The 22885-nt window shown below is 32.5% G+C and overlaps 4 protein-coding genes and 1 long non-coding RNA gene across 11 annotated transcripts; 2 read left to right on the top strand and 3 right to left on the bottom strand.

Annotated features, from left to right (window-relative positions):
- On the bottom strand, positions 2-21038 carry LOC109360560 (V-type proton ATPase subunit G-like). Of its 2 annotated transcripts, none has more exons than XM_019605539.1 (5): positions 21032-21038; positions 1705-1797; positions 825-925; positions 216-368; positions 2-117 (listed from the first exon to the last, which is right to left on the bottom strand). In XM_019605539.1, exons 2-4 carry the CDS (start codon positions 1790-1792, stop codon positions 225-227), a joined length of 333 nt encoding a protein of 110 aa, XP_019461084.1. In that variant the 5' UTR covers positions 1793-1797; positions 21032-21038; the 3' UTR covers positions 2-117; positions 216-224. The 2 variants fall into 2 exon arrangements, with proteins under 2 accessions (XP_019461084.1, XP_019461083.1); XM_019605538.1 differs by lacking the exon at positions 21032-21038 and adding an exon at positions 2196-2274.
- LOC109360558 (palmitoyl-protein thioesterase 1-like) lies at positions 3849-10404 on the bottom strand. Of its 3 annotated transcripts, none has more exons than XM_019605537.1 (12): positions 10175-10404; positions 8808-8892; positions 8458-8509; positions 8342-8371; positions 8215-8259; positions 7377-7427; positions 7098-7160; positions 6286-6351; positions 6063-6101; positions 5264-5386; positions 5037-5129; positions 3849-4177 (listed from the first exon to the last, which is right to left on the bottom strand). In XM_019605537.1, the coding sequence occupies exons 1-12, from the start codon at positions 10254-10256 to the stop codon at positions 3983-3985; spliced, it is 924 nt and encodes a 307-aa protein (XP_019461082.1). In that variant the 5' UTR covers positions 10257-10404; the 3' UTR covers positions 3849-3982. The 3 variants fall into 3 exon arrangements, with proteins under 3 accessions (XP_019461082.1, XP_019461081.1, XP_019461080.1); XM_019605536.1 differs by having other exon boundaries at positions 8215-8265; positions 8348-8371; XM_019605535.1 differs by having other exon boundaries at positions 8215-8268; positions 8351-8371.
- On the top strand, positions 5633-6030 carry LOC109360563. The gene is made up of 2 exons (XR_002109184.1): positions 5633-5724; positions 5912-6030. It is a non-coding gene; the product is annotated as an uncharacterized LOC109360563 (long non-coding RNA).
- Positions 13208-18852, top strand: LOC109360557. Of its 4 annotated transcripts, none has more exons than XM_019605533.1 (7): positions 13208-13336; positions 14057-14379; positions 16214-16521; positions 16616-16672; positions 16911-17126; positions 17241-17338; positions 18122-18852. In XM_019605533.1, exons 2-7 carry the CDS (start codon positions 14081-14083, stop codon positions 18380-18382), a joined length of 1239 nt encoding a protein of 412 aa, XP_019461078.1. In that variant the 5' UTR covers positions 13208-13336; positions 14057-14080; the 3' UTR covers positions 18383-18852. The 4 variants fall into 4 exon arrangements, with proteins under 4 accessions (XP_019461078.1, XP_019461076.1, XP_019461077.1 ...); XM_019605531.1 differs by having other exon boundaries at positions 16911-17168; XM_019605532.1 differs by having other exon boundaries at positions 16911-17168; positions 17241-17339; positions 18141-18852.
- LOC109360138 (ethylene-responsive transcription factor 1-like) lies at positions 21300-21957 on the bottom strand. Its single transcript, XM_019604868.1, has one exon. The coding sequence runs from the start codon at positions 21921-21923 to the stop codon at positions 21381-21383; it is 543 nt and encodes a 180-aa protein (XP_019460413.1). The 5' UTR covers positions 21924-21957; the 3' UTR covers positions 21300-21380.

Below are 22885 nucleotides of genomic sequence, written 5' to 3'. Positions count from 1 at the left end.
TTATATAATTGTTGAAGAAAAGCAAGAGTTTTTATGCAATGGCAATAGTAAGAAATAAAAATAAATACTCATAGATTTGCCTCTTTTATTGTAGAATATAGTTTCCTTCATCAATCACTGAATCACAAAAGCAAAACACAAAAAATAAATAAAGAACCAAATGTAGTAAGTAATAAAGGAATAAAATAATTGAAACATGAATTAACTTTACTAACCTTATGTTATCATATTTTAATATTTGTAACATATTTGAGTAACATATCAACAACTTCTGTTGAGACTTTTGAAGCTGATTGCTTTAAATTATTAATCTTAGCTTCTGTTTCCTCGTCAAGCTTTTTCACATTAGATCCTGAGCTCCCACTGCTCTATATAATCTCAACCCAAAATAAATAAATAAAAAACCAAAGAAATATTTTATCGGAATCAAAATACAACAATAATCAAGCCTTAATACCATTAGGTGAAGTCGGCTAATTGATCGTTGATATCTAAATCTTTCGTAATAGTTTCACATATGGTTTTTCTTAACCTGCATTTCCTTACCGTTTGTTTGCGAGTTGGATTTTGGAGGGGAAGAAAGGGAAATGGAAGACTTGAGAGTCATCTCACAAGTGTATTTCATGACTCCCAAGCCTTCCCTTTCTCTTTCGTCCCCTCCAAAGTCCAGCTCCCAAACAAACCCTTAAGGAATTGAACTAATTATCTTTGATTCATATCAACGAGATTTGACAAAGTTTTGTGCTGGTTGTTGACTGCCTAATACAACTTTCATCTTTTATCGAGATTTAGAACTATAATATAGTTATAGCATCATTTAATACCTCAGAAAGTGACTTTTGGTAATCTTCTTCCATGTGAGATCTGTATTGAGAAGCCTCTCTTTCAGCTTCATCTTTTGCCTGCTTCAACCTTTGGGTCCTCACTAACAAGTTAACCACAAAATTCATTCATATCATATTGCCAAATAATTATATAATATATCCCTTTTTTTTGTTATTCATGAACCAAACTTTATATAACATTTTTACAACATGCAAATAAATGAAGAGCTTATATAGTGCTTGAGAATGTTAATTGATTATAAATGTCACTGGTAAAAAACATGGTGTACAAAATTTGATACATATATTGCACCATATATCCTATGACTCTGTGTTAGCGTTTTAAATTATGGTGGTGGTTACGATCGTAGTTATTGTGATGGTGGTTAGTATGGTCGTTGTAATATGAATGGCGGCAGTTATGAATGTGAATTATTTTATGAGTAAAAAAATATTTTTGAAATCAATGCGGTTTGATGCGGTTGGAATGATTCAGTGTTAAACCGTGATTATGGTATAACGCGGTTGCAGTGATCACCGCAACCGTGATATTGCAGCTACGTCATGTGATAAGATCCGTAATTTGATTCGCCGGCTCCATCCTGACAATTTTTTGTTGTAATATTGGAATATCATACATAGAGAAAACATAAACAATGAGGTGAGAGTGATATTGAGTTACAATCCATAATAGCAATTTCAATTGCGGACACAATATTATGGGTTTGAAAATCTCTTCAACAACAACACGACTGCAATTATGACCGCATTAGTCGCAATTTAAACACAACGTAACCATAACCGTAACCATAACTTAAAAAATCATTTGAGAGTATTGTAAAAAAAACATTATGGTGGTTAGAAGTAATCAAATTCTTACAGTTTCTTGCATTAGAAACAATGTGTTGGGCTTCTTGTTCAGCACTTAGCAACATTTGAATGCCTCCTTGACCTTTAAAGGGATCCATGGTAACTATAGAACAAAGGAATAAACAAATTTCAATGTTATCTCCCTCTCCCGCGTTTTAACATCGTAACCATAATTACAACATATCAACTATATTTTCTCGCAATTACGATAAACATAACATAATCAAACCATTATAGTAATTTAAACCATAATTACGACATGTTGACTATATTTTCTTGTAATTACGATAAACATAACATAATCAAACAATTATATATTTAAAACATTGTTCTAACATATTAGCATAATACTATGAATGCATGATTTGAAAAACAAAATGGATGATTTTATGAATCAATTTGGATTGTTCACTAGCATTTAACTTTCATAAACAAAAAAAAGTAGAAAAGTTGGTGCATACTTAGAAGAAAATAATTTTATGAAACATAAAAAATTCTTACCTAAATGAAAAAAGAAGTTTTCTATAATGACGTAAGGAAATTTTCCAGAATGAGATATAGAGGAACAAGTTTAATGAGGTTCTATTCATAGCTGTATGTCCTAAAGCCATGGGAATTGTTATGTACCAAGTCAAACTCATAATTTACTATTTATTATTGTAAAAAGAAATAATGTTAACTTAGACTTTTAAAAAAATATTTGTTTTTTTTTGTTTCCTACCTGTATGATCGCATTAGAAACAATCTCGTCCGAACCGGGAATATCTACAGGTATATGTGCTAACTCTCACAGTAGGTTTTTTTTCATCCACAAGACTTGAACCTGATACCTTACGTAGGGGAAATCAAATATGTACCATTTGAACCAACATCGATAAACACGTTGATTTTGATAAACCAATTAAATGTGAAAGTAATATAACATCTTTCAATCAAAAATTATGAAAGGAATGATTTTTTTGTTTGTTTTAATTTGTAGTAATAATAAATAGAAAACAAACTCTTATTAGTAACGGATACACCTTATTGATGAAAATGATCAACAAAAAATATCACTCCATATGCAATAACTCGTAGGACAAAAAGTTATCTCCTCTTCTAAAATATGTCTTAATCATTTCCGATAATCGAATTATTGATGAATTTGATTCCGACCCATTCCCAACTATTATTGAGTGGTATGTGAACATTTTTCCTATATAATCTTTTTACTTTTAAACTTTAAACAATTCTCGACTTAAATGAAAGAATCATATAAACGAGTTAGACTACTCAATGGCCAAAAACTTTAAATATCATGTCTATGATCTTGCCACTTTCTTTAATTTGTCTATAATTTTTAATGAGACTTATCTTATTCATTCTACTCTTATATACATATATTTTTTCTTTTACTCTCATATACATATTTTTTATTTATTTTACTCTTATATAGTTGGTTATTTAAATAATCGATCATTCATGAATTTCTTTATACTAAAACCTTTCTACCATTTTAAATCATAATTTAATCGGATTTATCATGTCAGGTTCATAACTTCCTCATTTTTTATTTCTAAAACAAAAATACAAAAAATAATATTTGGAAGCACCAATCTTATGGTTTTTATAAGATTTTTAACCGAACTGCACATATCTCAATAAAAGTAGTTAATTTTCTTACAAAGATAACATTATAATTTTGCCCACTTATATTTCTTTGGAAAAATCACAAATTCATTGTTTCTTATTAACGGGCAACATGCAAATAAAATAACAATAAATATTACATAAAGAATAAAATTCTTTAGATGTTGTTTAGATATACTTCATTATCCTCTAGGATCATAAGAAACATATAAATTAGTTTATCATATATTAAAAGAAGATAAATTTATATGTGATGACAAAAAAGCGTGAATTTGATTAAAAATCGGGTACTATTTTTTTGGAAATGCGATTTCTCATAAAATATATGTAGACTTAAGTAACATTAATGATGATGCAATGATATAAAATGATAATCAAGATTAAAACCTCTTCTATTTGAAATAATTATTATATAGGGTTTATTCTCGAGTCCTATCCTATATTTTCACTTGACCTTTTTGATGGGTTAAGGTTAAAAAAAGATCCTTATGTTAGATATAAGGTAAGAAGAAAATTTTCTCGAGCGTAAGAAAATATTATCTATCGCTCATTTATTAGAGATCTCAAACCCATTACGAATTTATGGTGACAAATATAAATGTAATTATAAAGTAACGGGCAAATCTCAGTTGAGTCTTGAAAGGGAAAAAATCGGAACATCAGATTAAGGTTCTTCTATTTTTGGTATTGTATGTTGTAACCATTGATATATGGTCCTTCAAGTATGGCACTATGTATGTTTTTATATCACTTTCAGAAATCCTCAAATGATCTCCAGAAACACTAATGAATTTAACTTTCCCAGCTTCATCCAGAGTTCTCAATCCAATCCAGTCTTCTGTATACAGCTTAGTCTGTGCATAAAACAAAAGCATGTTATTCGTATCGATTATCCGAATCTAAAACAACAACAATCAAATCAGATGGAGTCAGATACATGGAACGAACGATACGATAATGTCTATCATAAATCGTGTTATGGTAAAGTGTTGATCTCTAAAAACGGCATATGTGAAACAATAAATTCGAGTTGGGGGCATGCATTAAAAATAAATAATGAAATGCCACAAAATATACCATGATAAATATAGGACAAATAGTTCGATTTTTGTGAACGATACTTGTTGGGGGCAGCCACACATGTTGAAAGAGATTAATTTCTTACCCAGAAAGTGAAAGGATACCCTTGGTTGTACCAAAAATGGGATATGACAAGACTTCAAGTGAAAAAATGTACAAAGCATAAGAGCCAAATGAGGCACCATAAACACAAGAGACAAATAGCACAATTAGAGCACTAGAAACTAAACCAATGATGGGCCTAACTATCACTACAGTAGCTTAGTGATAGCAACTCAATGGAATCAATGACTGTAAGTTTTTGAGGTCATGGGTTTGAGTCGTGGTGACTCCCTCCAGGGAAATAAAATACTGCAAGGGGTATTTAAGCTTGAAGGGCAGCATGCTTAGTAAATTCATGGACAACAAACACGTTTGTTTTGCGTGTTGACTATTTCATCTTTTCTAGCCGAGGCGATCTCCCTTCGGATGCAAGCTTGTATAGTAGATGTCAATTCACTATCATAACATTGTTATACCACATGAAATTGGGAGGAGGGATATTTACACATTAAGCCAAATACAGCAGATAATTGGGTCCATAACACTTGCAAGTTGCAACAATAAACTACAGTTATGGAAAGCTTAATTTACCTGCTGTGGTGCCAAAACAGGATGAAAGGCCCCATCTGGATAATAACCAAACCAGGCTGTTTCTTTCGGTATTATAATCGTATCATTCTCAAACTGGTTTTCAAGAAGACAACACAATGCAAGAAAGATAGATAGATCAGCCGGATTGACACGATAGTTGTAAATTCGACAGCCCATAATTAACAAGAGAAAAGAGGACGACTACATAGTTCTTCAAACAAACGCACCATGATAAGTACTAAGTTCTGTAAGCTAGAAAATCGATCCTTGTACGTGGAATTCCTCTCACTGGCGATTTCATTGTTAAGCTTTGGAAGGAATTTACATCCGCTAAGGTAGTCAGCCATATCCTGAAAAGGATACAAAAATGATTAGGTTTTCTTTCATCTGATTTTTGAGTTATATGTTCACTTGAAGAATTTGCAACCAATGATCTAGCCTTTTTCCATATCCATAAAAAATAGTTTACAATTACATGAAATGCAATTAGACAAGAAAATGACAATTTACATCAAGAGATACCTCAGTAAAATAAAATGCGATTTATAATGGAGGTCTCAAGACTTCATAACATGTTAAAGCAAAGGACGGCCCAGTGCACAAGGCTGAGGGTAGATGTACGCAGTCTTACCCTCGCCAGCGAAGAAGTTGTTTGCGGGATTTGAACCCATGACCTTCAGGTTACAAGGTAAACAACCTTACCATTATACCAAAGCTCACCCTCGTCAAGATTTCATAACATGTAAAACAAAGGGCGGCCTAGTGCACAAGGCTCCCCCCAACTGGGGTTTGGGGAGGATAGATGTACGCAGCCTTACCTTCGCAAGCAAAGAAGTTGTTTACAGGATTTGAGCCCATGACCTTCAGTTCATAAGGCAAACAACCTTACCATTACACCGAGGCTCACCCTCATCAAGATTTCATAACAGAAACTCTGGTAAAAGAATTGAATCTCTAAAATCTTCCTCTATGCATGGCTTAAATGTTTAAAGATAAAAAAAGCAGAAAGAAAAATATCATACTCACTGTTGGTATTTTAACATAGCCACTGGGTGCAACATGGGCCTGCATCAATGCATTGGGTAAAGAATCAAGGGAAGGAAGTCATATGTTTTTAGGAATGGATTCCAGACGGAAAACAAATCGAAATAAAAGAAAGACTTGAAGACATACTAACAATTCTACATCAATTTTGCAAAAGGCCATAACTATCATATCAATAAAATGAGAGTGATAAATCAGTCAAAACCTGGACAAAGCCGCTGTAGACCTCCAATTTAATTATAGCATCAACAACTTTGCATACCGACTCAGACTGGGGAAAAAACTCGGTCAGATCATACTTAGTCAACTATCTATACAACAAAATTACAGATAATAAACAGCATAGTTCTTGAAATGTTTTTACTCAATCCATAGGTATGACATGATAAAACGTTCCGGTTCAAAATTTCATGAGTGGCTACATGTAGTTAAAAAACATACAAAACTAAAATCTTTTGAAAATCAGAGTGTAGTACCTACCTATGGCTTGGGTTTGAATTATTGATTAGAAAAATATTCTTGTTATTTATTGACATAGTGTAATAAAATGGTCATGCTTAAAAAACATGCACCTGAATCCAAACTATAGATTTTGTTCAAGATTAATTAGGCTAGTGTCCACATACAAGGCTTCTATATATAGATGTTCAATCCTTGTAATTATTCAACCAATTGAATAAGAAATCAATCAGTTTCAGTTTCTCTCTTTTCCTTTTCTCTCTTTCACTCTCTCTATTTCTCTAGCCTAGTTTATCTTACAGCAAAAAAACGAATAATTTGACAACTGATGTTGATGTATATGATTTGGAAACTTTGTTTACTAGACTTTTTACTAAAGCATTTTACCCAACCAATGTTTTATTAGTATCTGCAATTTATATCAAAACCGGTTTTTCACTCACGTACGGAGGATCAAGTTCATTGTCAAAGTTTAACCTCTTAACCTTATCGAAAGACAAATAAAAAATAAATGAACGACAAAGACTTTCTAAGCACAGTAGTAGAACAAGCACGTACGCCGCAGAGTGGAGTAGAAGCGGTGCCAGCGTGAGGACCTCCTAGTGATACAAAATTCTTAACCTGTATCACCATTCAAAGGAAAAATATTATAAAGTATATAAAAATAGGTAGAAATAGAATATACAATGATATCTATAAAAAACTTTAAAAACATGTTCAGGGAAATAATAGATTGCTTACGAAGAAATTTAAAAAAAATGCAATGTTGGGATTTCTTTCTCCTTTAGAAAGAAGTAATTAAAGTGCAATAACATAATTCATAAGGGTAGTTCTTACGGGAGGTCCTCTGTCACAAAATTCAATAATCCCTCTAGCAATCAAGTTTCCCTGAGAATGAAAACAATTAGTATGCAATCAGTAAAGGAAAAACAAAGCCAAAAACATTCAATTAAGAATAAGATATTGGAGAAATATTAAGATCAGAAATATTTATATTTCAATCTCAATTTCGAATAAGAATTGATAACAACATCGATCCAGTAATTTTAATGATTCGTTACCAATTCTGAGGCGTATGCCCACGATTGTAACAGAAAGTTCTAATCAACAAGGAAATTTAACCCGGAAAATCCAGCAACATGTCATGAATATTTAAAAGCAGTCCAGATACACTTCCAATAAGATGTGTTGAGGAATCTTAGCAAGGATTTGATTGGGCATATGCACATAGAATCAAATGCTCACAACTTTAAGAGTTTTTCTTTGTCTTCCAAATTCGGTTTGGGATAGACCTACATTGTTGGTTTTCATTTTAGGTTCTACTCGTGGCTAGACGGCTAGACCTATTAAACTTTTGGATTTCTCCTGCCCTCTTCCGTTCATTAGTCCTTTCAGTTCTGTAAGATTTCATATCCTCCCCGGGTTGAATTTCACCTCCTTTTTCTCCAATAGAATTTCTTTTCTATCAACGAAAAAGGGACTCTCCAAGAAACTATGGTGAAAGGCAAATGTTTTTTCTTCTTTTTTACATCATCTTTCGTCATTTATTTTCTTTTTCGCGTTTAATTTTGGAATCAATCATCCCTAATATCTTTCCATTCCATCTCCATTTTGAGTAAGAATAATATTGCATATTAAAAGGAAAAATGTGCTCAAAACAGCACTATTTATTCACCTGAGAAAATCCAACAATGTTATACCCCTGCCTCAGATCACTTATCTTCTTTATCTGTAGACAGAAACAAACACCTATGTGAAATCAAACTACGATTAAACTACGGGGACATGAAATTACCACAAACTTTCACCACCTGCTCACAAGCAATAGCTGTCTGCAATGATACAGATTAAACAAATTGTTAATAAATTGTCAGACACAAAACAATTATAAAATGGAAGCACTACATTCAACAGTTACCTGTTTCGTTAGGGGCATGGTCCAAGAATCCCACGATCCATTTCCAATCTCTCTACATATAGACGAAGTACATATCATTAACTAAAGATTTATTACACCTCTAACGTGTCGTAAAATACTTCTATGAAATCCCTAATGTAAAATATCTATTCCTCAGGTAATGAACGAATAAAATGCGACAATATCTGTTAAAACTCTATCTCAATTATTCTCCGGCATAATTTGCACAACTGCCTCCACAGCTTCAGCAATGGCGGATTAGGCTAAGGATTGCTTGGCCCTTTCAGGATAAGGGCTTACGATCAAACTGAAAGTAATGTTCAAACGATTTATCAAGAAATTTGGCATACATGCAGTATCCTTGAGATTCAGACCAGTCGCTTAAAAGCTCAATGAAGTGGTAGATTCCTTGATGCTTGCATTTGTCTCCAATACCTGCCATAAAGTTCAAACACCAGATCAGCATCTTAAAGCAGAGTATCGAATAATTTTGCATTGATAGATTCTTCTCACTCAAACATCCTTTTGAAAATACATAGATGAAACTTTGACACCCTTCTTGGATTTTTAGCCATATTACTTTCACAAAAGGGAATTAACTTTTATCGTGCAGACATAGATTTTCATATTTAACACAGCAAATTCACTGAGGTTTTCCTATTTATTGTTAAAAAAAATTGAAGCTCTATACTGTTTCGGATAAATGATAATTGATGATCTCACTGTGACAGCTTTCTAGAATATGGAAATAGCAAAAGGATGGACTTATTATCAGCCTATGAATGAAAACTAACAAAAGACAGAAAATATGGAAAAAGGGTGGCCCGGTGCACTAGGCTCCCATCTAATGGGGCTTAGGGAGGGTAGATGTACACAACCTTACCATCGCAAGTAAAGAAGTTGTTCCAGTATTTGAACTCCTGACCTCCAGTCACAAGGCAAGCAATAATAGCATTGCGTCGAGACTCGAGACTCACTTCATAGAAAGCATCATAAAATTTAATGACTCTCTCGCCCTCTTTGCTGTACTTGAGGATTGTAATGCTGGCCAATAGTTCCAAGCAAAGACATGAAAAGGATGGGACAAAATGGGACAAAAGGACAAACGCATAACCAACTCTCCTAAAAGCTTGAGTTGTTTGGTCGAGGCTCACCAATGGTCTTATATCCAACACACGGTCTCAGACAACGAGCCCTTTGATCCCTCTCTCTTGTGCTGAAATCCGGCTCAAAGTTACATAATTCTCTCATTTACCCTAGCTACCATGTACCGTACTAATGTCTCAAAAATTAATCTAAAAAGTAATGAACTGCATATCCAAGTGAACTACGTACCCGTACTTGTACCAGATACCGGATAATTATGATTCACCTTTCTAGCAAAGGTTTCCCTCTTAGGAAGGAAAAAGTTGAACACTCATAAAATAGAGTGAAAAACTTACATAAAACTTGCAAATTCCAACCACTAGACAGTGTAACACAGATCCATGGTTCATGAATCAAATCCAACCCAGAATTGTTCATATTAATGAAAATCAACTAGCATAGAAATCAATGTTACTTAACTTGTAAAGTAGCAAAGTACCATGAATCAAATATCATGAAATACAAAACACCCACAACACAAATTCCAATAAGAAAACTAAATATATACACCATTTGCACAATCTATATGAAATTACAAGTTATAATGAAAGATAAGACAAAATTAGTGTACCATGTAAAACAACGAATGGAAGAGATTGTGCCACTGTGATGAATGCTATGAAGAAGAACACAAGCATTCTTGGGTTACCCATTGAACACAACAACAACAACAGCAACAATGATAAGATTCTATGATTGAAATTGTGGGTGGAAGATTATTTATTGTTACAGAACAATGAGAGGGACGTGGTATTCACGCGCGTCAACTTTGGGAGCGTGGCTCAAACATTTATTGGTTCTGACCCAAGAACAATGGATGACATGGAATATATTTTATTTATTTTTCAGTTTATATATTATTTACTATTTATTTATATTTTTTAAGAGTTAATAATGATTAAAAATGAATAATGAATTGATAGTCTATAAAAACTAGTAAAAGTAGTTGGTCATTTCATAAGGAATTTTGGTTTTTGAACTTATAATTTATAGTAAAAACATTTAGTAGAGATTAAATAGTGTCAAAACATTGTAAAAAATAATAATAAATTAACAAGGTGTTGGTCTAAAAGTGTAAATTCATGTTAGATTCCTATGATAAAGAAAAATATTAAGGGTAACGAAAATATTAATTGTGTAAATTCATGTTAGATTCCTAGGATGACGAAAATATTAAGGATTCGATTCTTATAAGCAATACTTATTGAAAAGAGCAATCACGTACTCCAAAAGATATTAGTTCTTATCGAAGAGTGTAACAGATTGTCAATGGTACTCTCCAACCTGAGCAGTAAAGGAGAATTATTGATGACATTGACGACTTGTACCTAGTAAAGAAATGTAATAGGTACCATAAACCTAAAATTGGAGCAACAATGAAGTTGTTTATCATGATTCTATAAGTTGATTTAATCACAATAAATTAAAATCTTTCGATCAAGAAGGAAAAAATATTAAGTTATTACCCTCAAGAATAATTTTACTCATTACTCAGTCAGATAGTTCATGTCTTCTTTCTTTCAGATGAGAGCATCACACAATGGGTATTAAAAACAAACCAAAACAAACAAAAAAGTGATAGGTTGAAAACTCACATGAACAACCTAGGAAATGAAAGTGATTCTAAGTCGAAACCCTTCAAAGACGACTTAGGATCATAAGAAAAGAAAATGAGAGAATTCTCAACAGATACATGCACTAATTATCATGGACAAGAAAATGGGGAAATAGAATGAAAACACTCAAGGTGAAGACTTAATATTACTCATCATCAATTATGTAAATTATGATAGTTTTACGAAATATCTAGCCCCAAATTGAAGCTTAGAGTTCAAAATAGTCACATTGATACAATTTTTGTTGTTACGAGAATATTAACACTTTGGAAAGAATTTCTTAGTCAGTCTACACTAGAGTAATATTTTTAGATTTAGACACTCTCCTCAATATGACATTGGGGTAGATTATACGGATTACCTTCAAAAAAATAATGTTTTCAAGCAAATTGAGGGATATTTTGAAAATGAAATAAAAGTTATCAATCAACAATAATCACTTTAGTTGAGTTCATATAGTTGTAGAGAACGAGAAAATTGATAAATTTGTCATCCCAAAAAGAAAAGTAAATATGGTATAGTAGAACATTTGTGCACGAGTCTTACTTCACATTTCATTACATTCAAATAGATATCAATCATATATCATTTATATACATTATAAATATGATTTTGCATCACCATACCAATCAATACATAGTCATATTAATCATTATATTACAAATATCGACATGAACTTCATCTATCACATACCCAAACAATCATACAATAAACCGTCATTATTTTTTTCTTTCTTCGAACTTAAGTTGGATATATTTTTGGTACTACTAATAGTATTTTTCACCCTATGGGTAAGTAAGTAATTTCTTTCGAAATACACTGCTCTACCAACAAGTGTCACTCCCAATAATAGAACCATTGAACTTTTGATTATCCTAGGATCTAGCAGAGTCTGACGTCACTAGACTAACGTCTTGTTGGTCAATTTGGAGGATATATAACAATATACATTGCAGCTTTGATTCTATATGATTAGTGTATCTACCTAGCTATATACAATTGTATCATTCTCTTGTTGTTTTTCTTACTTATCTTCCATGTCACTTGAGTCTATGTTCTCTTCTTCTATAAACATACTTCAATGATTTCATAGATGCTTCAACGATTTTTAAAACATACCTAGTTTAAAGTAGTATTATAAAAATGTGAAAGTGAGAAAATATAATTAAGGCCAGAAATAAAAATAAATAATAATAAACATTTTTACTTAAAGATATATAGTAATAAGAATTAGTAAAAGAAATTTATCATATACCTATAGATAAAAATTGTTGGTAAAATATAAAAAATCGTAGATATAACATAAAAAACTTTTACCTATAGATATTTGCTATACTTATACTTTTCATTGTCTGTCATATTTAATTTTTTTTGATAATTAATGGAAAGGAAAATCTATTTCCGTATAGAGCATGATAAATATTATTAATGTGGGATAATTTTGTTTGAGCTAGATACAAATATTATGAGGGATGGATTTTCTCTTTCACATTATATTATAATAATAATAAATTATTATTATTATTATTATTATTATTATTATTATTATTATGTGACATATCCAAAATTCAAACTCGAAAGTTATTTTATATTTAACATCAATCAGATATAGCCAAGACTAGTGAACTTATATTTTTAATTAATACTAATAATAACATTTTTAGAAATCTATGAAAACATACACCAATTTAAAAAATAAAATAAATATTTATATATAATATATTAAAAAACAAGGAGTATTTTGTAACCTTAAAACATTTGATTCTGAAATTGATATTATCAACTAACTTAGTTTATAACATAATTACAAAATTGTCCTCCACAAATCCACAATAATCAATGATCACACACTAATTTATAATTTGTTTATTTCTTTAGTATTATCAATAATATATTACTTTTTTTTGTAAGGAATTAATCTCCAACAAATATTATTCCAAAAATCGATTTCTCGATCTTTGAAACAAGTGAGGCTAACACCGATAATTGAGAATGTAAGAGCAGTGTATTTATTACACATAGTGCAAATGAAATATCCTGTGTTGGGTAATAGGCGCCGCAAATAAACAACTATTGAGAGTGTTGTCAACAATGCATTGAGGTGAGAGACAAAACATGTAAGTGATTTTAGTCTCTTACTTTTTGTCCTTTTCATCAAAAGTTCTTTCTTTTTCATTATTTCTTCAATTTTGCTTCATGGGTTGGTTTCTGCTTCATGGGTTGGATCATTTTATTATGTGTCAAAATAATGGGCAAGAATCTATTGATCTTAATAATAATAGTAATGGGTAAGAACTAAGAACCCTAACATCAATTTTTTTCACCTTTGTTTTCCTTAAAATATTGAAGATGACCAAAGTTCAAAACTTTGAGATGATAATTGTCTATTAAAAGAATATTGATAAATTTTATATTTTGGTAAATGGGGTGAGGATTCTGATTCATTGGGTGCTGTTGAATGATGTATATTGCTATGGATATTTGGATTTTGTGAGGGGCTTGATTGTGTTGTGGGTGGTAGAATATAATTTTTGTTTCCATTTTGGTTTTGCTGAAAGTTTGTTGATTTTAATGATCCAAAATGTTTACAAGTTTTTTTTGCTTGAAATTTGTCCCTTATGATTGAAATTTGTAATTATGATTATTGCATTTGAGAATTTGTTACATATGTATGTCACAACAACCTCTGCCTATGTTTTTGCACTTACCTTTTATGAAGACTGTAGTGTTTTTATTTCTATATTTTCGGGTTTGTGGCACATATTGATTATTATAGTGAACTAGGGTTTATAAGCTTCCAATCTTGATATCATGGTTGCTGTGTGATGTCTGAACAGTGAAGATTTCATGATTGCTAAAAAATGCCGACTGAAACTAACGAGGGCAATGCTAATGGTACCGAAGAGTGTCCAGTTGAACAAACACCTCTGTCCAGTGGAAATGAGGATGTGGAAGTTAATATAACTGGGTGCATAAATTCTGGCAAGGCGATCGAAGATGCTTCTGAGGATCTCACCGAGTGTTCTAGTTCTTTTGGTGATACAGGATCTGATGTCGAGGCTGGCTCAGCATTCAGCGATACTGAAGTTGAGTCACAAATGTGTGCTGGCAATGCTTCATCGCCCATGTGTGATGATTGGAGTGAACCACCTCGAATAAGGTATGTGTCGATTCGAATTCTTTCATGCATCTATTCTTCCTGTCTTGTCTATAGGAAGCAAGAAAGCAAAACCGGAAAAAGGGGAAAGAACTAATAACAACCTTCTATATCTACTTCATTTCCTATATGTACATGCACACAGAGAAACACCATATTTTTTTAATAATTGGTCGATGTTTTATTAACCGAATTGGGGATTGAACTGTAGATACCTTTGGTTCAACCGGTTAAACTTGTAATGGATGAAGTACCCCTTGTACTTCAATTCTAATAAAATATGCCTTGTCAAAAAAGGTTAAATTTGTAATTGAACCATGGTTGAACTGGATTACGTCCAACGTGGAGACGTAGGCAGCTCACAGTTCAACCGGTTCAGCCAACCGGTTCGGTCTGATTTTTAAAATATTATTATTGGTTAATTACTTTCATCTGTAAGATGTAAAAAGTTATTGTCAGTCAGGCTGCAATCTTACTCTTTTCGTGGAGTTTGTTCTATTCGAGTAGGTCAAGTAAAGGAAGCTCTCAATTGGAGGCATTTGAGCTGATGGGACATTTTCGTGCCGGATTGATTAATTTTTGCGTGAATTGATTTTATATCACATTCTTTCTATGCTTTGATTGTTTCCTATATTTGTGCTGGTGTTCCCCAGATTTTTTTTTCTTTCGCTTCTTGCATTTGAGTTAAACTTTTTTTCTCCTGTATCGTTGATGCACATCATGATTTACATGCTATTGGATTTCTCCTCCCTGGTAGAGGTGCTTGATTTATGAGAAATTCAATTTTGGATGCTTTATTTGAATTCTGAATAACTTTCATGATTGTAACCTAAGAAGTAGTCAATCCCAGTGGGCTTTCCCGGGATCGTGTCCCGACATAGGGCATCACTGTGATGCAATTCTGGCTGGCATCCCAGTTCACCATCTCAACTTTCTCAGGCCAGGATCCCAGTTTCGCAGCGGAATCTCACTGCAACGGGGATTACATGGTGAAATCCTGTTTTGCCCCATTACCGTTTTCTCCTATGTTTTTTATCTCAATCATCTTTTTGCCTCACCCCAACCCTAATTTGAACTAAACGCTCTTGGATTAGCAGTTTTCATGCCATTAAACCAAAACACTGCCATTCATCTTCTTCGACACCGTATCATCTCAGTTACAGCCATGGCATCATATAAGCCTCAGGCACCGGCACCATCATCACCACCACCACCATCTCTATTATATTGTTGTTGGATTTTAGTTATGTCATTGATTTTGAGCTATACTTTTTATTTGGGTTATTTTGGATTTGAGTTATGCCTTTACTTGTGCATTTTTCTATTTTTGAGCATTTATATGTGTATAGTATATATATGTATTTAGTTTCCCTAAATGTCCAAATCCCAGCCATCCCGATATTCCATTTTTGGGATCAGGCGCTCTACCATATAAGGTTGACCACTTACATTGTAACATACATTTTGGCTTCTCGGTTACAACCTAATAGGTATCTTGTGTTGTGTGAAACTTGTAAACCATGTACTTCGGTATGACGCATGTTCAGGCAAGAGCGTACTGAATGTTTGCTACTGCTTGAACCTACAATGCATGTATACAAAAAATTCCGTCTCTGCTTTTCTTTCTTTCAGTTATTCAGCATGGTGAGTTCTGAATTATTTGTATATCTTTCCTTCCTTGCAGAATAACTATATGCATTTTTCCTCTATTTAGATAAGTATATGCAATACAGTACTCTAAAAAAATCGAAGTTGTGATATGTTTCATGTTTGCGTTCCGAAATTAATTGTCTTAATGACTATATGTTTGACTAGAATATCAATATTAACCTTTCAGAAAGAGAAAGATGACAACTCATTGGAGGAGGTTCGCAGGCCCTCTTATGTGGCGCTGTAAGTGGCTAGAATTGAAGCTGAAGATACTCCACTCTCAACAACTTAAATACGATAAAGAGCTAAGGGCATACAATTATAAAAGGCAGCTCGAGTTTTCAAAATACGCAGTAGATGGTTTTGATGTTAAGTCGGTACCTATATCTAATGGGATTCATAGGAATAAAGTTATGAAGAGAAAGAAAAGGAAGAAAGGTGAAGAGTGTGATGTATCGTCATACATGTCTAGCCATAATATATTCTCCTACTATGGTACGTCATTTTCTCGGTTGATTCATTGTAGCACTTTTTTTTCGCAATATATGTCTCCTCTATAAGTGCATTAATTTCCCCTCTCTTCTGTCAGAGAACAAAGACCCTGCTGATGGTGCTTGTTTGGAAGATTTTCCTGGTGTTGCAACAAGTCGGTAGCCGTAATATAGTTGCACTTTTTGTTATTTATCTAACTAGCAAAATTTATCTCACCATTAAATTGTGGATTGAAGTAGGTGAAACAATTGCATAAGCAGATTTTTGTCTTTACTTTCACCTGTTAACTTTTAAGTAGATGACCAATTATTACGAAAAAGGTTTCAATCATTTGTTTTCGCATTCCACGAGGTTCTAAATCCTTAATCTATGTTCTGTCCTTTTGGCAACAGGAGTTAATGCTGGTAATAATGAGGACCTGGGATTGAATGTTGGGGGATTTTCTGCAGATCATGAAGATAACGGTAAATTTTTGGATGAGATCGTTCGAAAGATTGAAGCAATAGAGTCTCATGTTCAGAAATTGAAAACTCAGATTGACAAGGTGGTTAGTGAAAATCCAGGGAAGTTCCGTTCTGCAACTCAATCGAGCAATATTGGGCCAATTGGTGGATTTAACCATTCTGATCTTAATTCTGCTTCTTTTGCTGGTAATGAAAACACATTCCTAGTTAGTTTTGTTCATGCTTCATCTCAGCTTAAATATGAGTTATACAATGCAGATCTACTTATGCCGGGAAATACATTGCCAACTCATGAAGGGATAACTCCTCTTATTGAAACCATAATTAGGCCTCAGCTCGAGGTTCCTTCGGAAAATGTAAGTTTTTTTGTACAAAATAATTTTAAGTTGTATATATTATATTTTTCTATTTATATTGTGAAAATTTATGATAGTTCTGGACAAGTATATTTTGTACTGCTTGATATTAGCTACCATTGTAACAATTGAGTTTTTAACTTATTATTCCATGCTCTTGGTTTTGTAATTGGTAGTACCATTTATTTGAGACTCTGTTACACCATTCATCCATGAAGTAAGTTGTTAACAAGAATTAAGATGCCACAGAACTTTTATAATCCAGCTTATGGTTGTTCTCAACTTTCTTCACTTGTTATTCTTTTTCGGTATAACCAAGGGTACCCCCTCACCCTTTTGAGTAAGGAACTAATCCCTTTCGAGGTGCGTGGCTGCCTCTCCCAACAAGTGTCGCTTCCAGGAATCGAACTTTTAACCTTTTAGTCCAACTGGGATCTAATGGGGCCTTACACTACTAGACCAATGCCTTATTGGTGTTATTCAATTCCGTGGTAAATGATTGTCCTACTTTTTGTTATGCATGTGAATGGTAAAATGGTTATGCATGAAACATATGAATGCTTTGATCTGTTTTTGTTATCGCTAAAATTTGTCGTATTCTCCTACTTTTGACATGTCATATGCTAAACTGAGTTTGAATTGATAACAATAATTTTAATCGTCACGGACTTTAACATCCAGCTACTAAAGTTGCATGTTGGAAGTGCAAACTTTGAACAATGTCTTTTGTGTATGTATTAGGATCATTATAGGCATTGTAAACTTGTAATGTTGTCTTTTCAGGATGTAGTTCTTATACAAAACCAAGTAGTTAAGGAAGAGTTGCATGATCTTGATAATGTTGGAAATGAGCTTGTTGAGGAACCCGTTGAAGAGCCGAAATCCATTTCCCTGGCTCAAGTTTCAGAACCTGACTTGGTCGATGAGAATGCTCCACATAATGCACGTCCTAATTTGAAAGCATGTTCTACGTCGAAGCCAAATTACCCTAGGAACACAAGGAGAAGGAGAAAGTCGGGTCGTAAGAGTTGGCGCAGGAGATAATCTGGTTAAGCTGACTTCATAGATTATATGACTTTAAAACAGTTATTTGGTGCTTGGACATGATTAGTGTACAGAAAAAGTTGTTTGTGGAGATAAAAGTTATTTTGGGTTGAAATGGAATTGAGAACTTCTCAAAGATATTGCAAGTTGCTTCTATCCTAAATGTGTAGAGGTGGTTATGTCATGCACATTTCTAGAACTTTATACCGATAATGCGTAGATATTAAACTCTTATACTTTTTGTTACATCAAGAATGTTCGATGAAATGATGCGTATATGCAAAACTTGTTTAAGGAAATTGTTTCTTGATTTACTTTCGGATTATTACTTGTGTGAAACTTCTCTCATAACTTCAGATATCCTTTCATACATTATGCAAAGGATTGTGCTCTTTCTTAGATTATAATTTTTTCTATTAAAAATGTTGAAAAATACACTTGCTGCATTACTAGAACAGTTTATATCAATTGTATTAATCTTCATATTGATTTATACCATATTGATACATTTTTTTACCTTCACTTATCTCATCAATAGTAACAATGACTTTGTTTTAGTTTCAGAATCCTAACATCTTAGGATAAAATGTACATAGTTAAAAACCTTATACAATAATGTAAGCACATATTTAATATTAGATATAAAAGATAGTTTTAAAAGAAAACCTTTCTTTCTTCTACAACATGAAACTATAACAACCAAAATCATACAAATCATAGTTTTTAAATAATGCGATCCTATTCCTCGCGCATTATGTCGCCCTTTATAAATTGTGTTTGACTACATTCAGTGGACGCGATTACTAATGTCACAAAAGGAGGGATTTTCCTTGTCTAACTATTCCTGTGAACGTGCAGGTTCAGGTTTTTGTGAAATTGCATAATCAGGTCCAAGTTCAGGTTCGGGTTGTTGTGAAGATGCAGGTTTAGATGTCCACCAAAAAACAAAAGATACAGCTTCAGAGTGTTCAGATTGCGGCGACATAAGAATGTTACTCGATTTCGATTGTTGCACAGCCTGCATTTCATGATCTATATCTAACTCATATTCCTTTGCATAGTTGAGTTGCGCAGCCGAAAATCGGGAAGCATTATTTCCCATAGAGATTATTCCTAATATCTTGACAATGATGAGACAAGTTCATAAACTTTAGCCATAGTCTTATTCATGAAGTGAATGAAGATTTTCTTTTTGGTTTTTTCCTTGGCTTCTTTCCATTGTTTGAACAAGCCCTGCAAGTTGAAAACTTATGAGTATAATAAACAAATTCCATGATTAGTCACATGTATAGATTTGAGGTGAGTCATAATTGTTATTAATTCGATTTGGGTATTCATCAAACTAGAAGCATATCAGGACCACAATTGTGGTGGCATATTCCCGCAATAGTACAAAACTTCAAGGTTTTGGGAGTTTCCGAAACCACAACCGCAATATATATTTAAAGCCTTTGGTATATGGTGCTGTTTTCAGTCATATTCTTGCAGTGAATTTCAGTTCTTGGGTGAAGAATTCACCATAGGTAGTTTTAAAATAATTAAAAATGATTAGCTATTAGATATATATTTTGATATGAAAATTTGGCATAATAATACTTTGGCTAATAGAGTTCTAGCTATATTTCACATGCAAATAGTTGCATAGTGTGATTAATTTTGTTGTTGTCCCATTATAAGGTATTAGTTTGTAATCATTTGGAACATGAGTCATTTTGTGAGTGGTAATCAACATTCTACTTGTTCTGAAATGATACTTGAGTCGTAATGTTCTCTCACCTAATAGACTAGTCTTTTGAGTTAAGTTATTCTCGTGTGTAAGTCTAAACAATTTACTAGCTCTAATCCAATCAATCTTCTATTGTACAATGAAAGAGCAACTTGTTTATTTCTCATTGAATCAAATTAGGCAAAGGGTGAATATAAATCCATGCTAAATTGAGTTTCCAATCAATTTCTATCCATATCCAATAGAAGACTAACAACATAAAACAAGGATCATATGCATTCTACACTGAACATTTCAGAGTACATTTACCATGGCATACTAGGTTTTTAATCAAATACACTTCACCGTAAAAAAATGTCGACCCAATACACCAGACTCACATCTAGCGAACGTGGATCCTCTGTCTTCATATATTCTCGTTCCCATGTCCCAAGTCAATCAAATCCCACTAAATAAGATTAAAAAAATATTTTTTGTTTTTATTATTTTTCTTTTTGAATGTGTAACTTTCGATTGAATTGGGACACAATGTAACATAAAAAGTGAGACGGATAATCCCCATTCACATGTAACAACATTTTAGAATAATAGATTTGTACAATTTCTAGAATTTGAACACATAACCTCTAAATCACAAATAAAACAACCTTACCATTATATCAATCCTCTAACAAATTCACTTCACATGAACATTTTCATAAAACAAGTATCTCATAATAACATCCATAGCCCTTATTATAATAAACCAAAAATCTATATGTATACCTACCTCTATTTGTAAGAAATATGTCTCTTATGACATGAATGAATGTATTATTTCATTGTTTGAATGATATAACTCTTGGATGAAGAGTTGTCAATGAAATGTTAAGACTCTTGGGAAAGAGCCTATATATACTGCTCGATGGAAGCATTATACTAACAAGAAAAAGGACTAGAAACATTATCCTTATCTCTACACATAAAGATTGTTCTATCAACCATCATCACTTAAGGAAGAACATAGTAAGAATGAGAATGAGATAGAAGAGTTACTCTATAAACCAAGAACACCAAACAACAACTAAACATATGGAGGATCATATCGCCATGAGTAAATGTTAGTAATCTGTAACTATTCTCATGATGTGAAAACTATGATTTCTTAAGATCCATTTACACAAGACTTCAAATAAACTATATAGTATTTTAAAGGAAAACATACTCATTTATTGCATACATTTTTATATATGAAGCCTCTTCCATTGGTATCTTCAGAATCTGTTTCTGCATCTAAATATGATTAAACCTCATGGCTTGGTTTCTATTCTTAGCTAACTTATTGAGTAAATCAGCAAAGTTTTTTCTTCTCTTCAATCCTTGTGAATCTGAACTATTCTCTAATAACAATGGTGATATTGGTGAATCTAACCCTAAGAGATTTGGAAAATTCAACTTAGCTTTTTGGCCACGTATCTTAAAAGCAGCTTTATCATAAGCTATAGCTGCTTTTTCTTCACTTTCATAAGTTCCAAGCCAAACCCTACCACCATTTTTCTTTGGGTCTCTGATCTCTGCTGCAAACTTTCCCCACGGTCTACGCCTTACGCCGCGGTAATGCTTCCATGTAGGAGGCGCGTGAGGTTCACCCACGGTGGAGGTGGTAGAATGGTGACTGTGAAACAACACTGTTGTATCAGAATTACTGTCACAACTAGGGCTTGGAAGTGTTTGATATGATTTTATGTGTGAAACAGTTATTACAGTGTTTGAATCATTGTGATGAAGATGTTGTGGAACATGTTCAAGATTTGAGTTCATGGTAGTGAAAGCCATGTTTGGGAGAAACTTTTGCGAATAGTGGAAGCAATGAGTGTGTGAGTGAACCTATGCTACATATATAATTATTTGCCATTATATTTTTCTACCGATAGTGTAAGAGATTTTTACACTGTCGACTTATAATCCACCGTTGATTTGTATTATGTTTATTTGAGAGTCGATAGTAGTTAATAAATCAATGGTAGATGATTTACTGACACTAACTTTTATCTGTTGAGCGACGACCCTTCCACTCGGCACCGTCAGATTACTAAGGCCGATTTTCTTCTTCTTAAACTATCGGTGTATGCATATTAAATCCATTTTTTTAGAAAACAAAGTATATTCTCGAAGAAATATATAATTTATCTCATTTAACCATTAAAATTATGATATGTATTATATTTTTTAATTTTTTAAAAATATTTTGGTAAAAAATGGTTAAATAAGATATATATCATAATTTTAGTATTCAGAGCAAATAACTCCATATATATATATATGAGGATATTTTTTATTCTCATTTTTTATAATTATAATATTTTCATTGTTAATATAAAGTTTTTCACATGATCATATTATTCAATATCACTATTTATGTATGTTATTTTTAGTTAATAACTAATAATATTTAATATAAATGATGGGGGTTAATAATTAATAATATTTAATATAAATGATGGGGGTGATATATATATATATATATATATATATATATATTACACTTATTTGAGGTTGGTGATATAACAACGTGCTATTATATTATTTCTTAAATATACTGTTTGTTTCTTAAAAAATTCAATGAGTGATGTTGAAGCTTGAACTTGTACCTAATCACTAATTGTCTTCATGTGTAATTTATTCACTAAACAATTATTACGTTTTACTTTTCTCTATTGCATCATGAATTATATTATTGTTTCTATCTCATATACAAATTAGTATTAATTCAAGTGGTACATGTTTGATTTCTTTTA

The sequence above is a fragment of the Lupinus angustifolius genome, chromosome LG11 (genome assembly GCF_001865875.1).
Source record: "Lupinus angustifolius cultivar Tanjil chromosome LG11, LupAngTanjil_v1.0, whole genome shotgun sequence".
NCBI lineage: Eukaryota > Viridiplantae > Streptophyta > Magnoliopsida > Fabales > Fabaceae > Lupinus > Lupinus angustifolius.
This window is presented reverse-complemented; position numbering and strand designations above follow the sequence as displayed.

Excerpts from the sequence above, each read along its gene's own strand:
- LOC109360560 (XM_019605539.1), bottom strand. The coding sequence starts at position 1,792 with ATGGATCCCTTTAAAGGTCAAGGAGGCATTCAAATGTTGCTAAGTGCT. Across the intron at positions 926-1,704 it reads TGTTTCTAATGCAAGAAACT|TGAGGACCCAAAGGTTGAAG; the intron begins GTAAGAATTTGA and ends TTAACTTGTTAG. Across the intron at positions 369-824 it reads ACCAAAAGTCACTTTCTGAG|AGCAGTGGGAGCTCAGGATC; the intron begins GTATTAAATGAT and ends GAGATTATATAG.
- LOC109360558 (XM_019605537.1), bottom strand. The coding sequence starts at position 10,256 with ATGGGTAACCCAAGAATGCTTGTGTTCTTCTTCATAGCATTCATCACA. Across the intron at positions 8,510-8,807 it reads GAATCTCAAGGATACTGCAT|AGAGATTGGAAATGGATCGT; the intron begins GTATGCCAAATT and ends GTCTATATGTAG. Across the intron at positions 5,387-6,062 it reads GCTATGTTAAAATACCAACA|GATATGGCTGACTACCTTAG; the intron begins GTGAGTATGATA and ends TATCCTTTTCAG.
- LOC109360557 (XM_019605531.1), top strand. The coding sequence starts at position 14,081 with ATGCCGACTGAAACTAACGAGGGCAATGCTAATGGTACCGAAGAGTGT. Across the intron at positions 16,522-16,615 it reads TAATATATTCTCCTACTATG|AGAACAAAGACCCTGCTGAT; the intron begins GTACGTCATTTT and ends CTCTTCTGTCAG. Across the intron at positions 16,673-16,910 it reads TTTTCCTGGTGTTGCAACAA|GAGTTAATGCTGGTAATAAT; the intron begins GTCGGTAGCCGT and ends TTTTGGCAACAG.
- LOC109360138 (XM_019604868.1), bottom strand. The coding sequence starts at position 21,923 with ATGGCTTTCACTACCATGAACTCAAATCTTGAACATGTTCCACAACAT.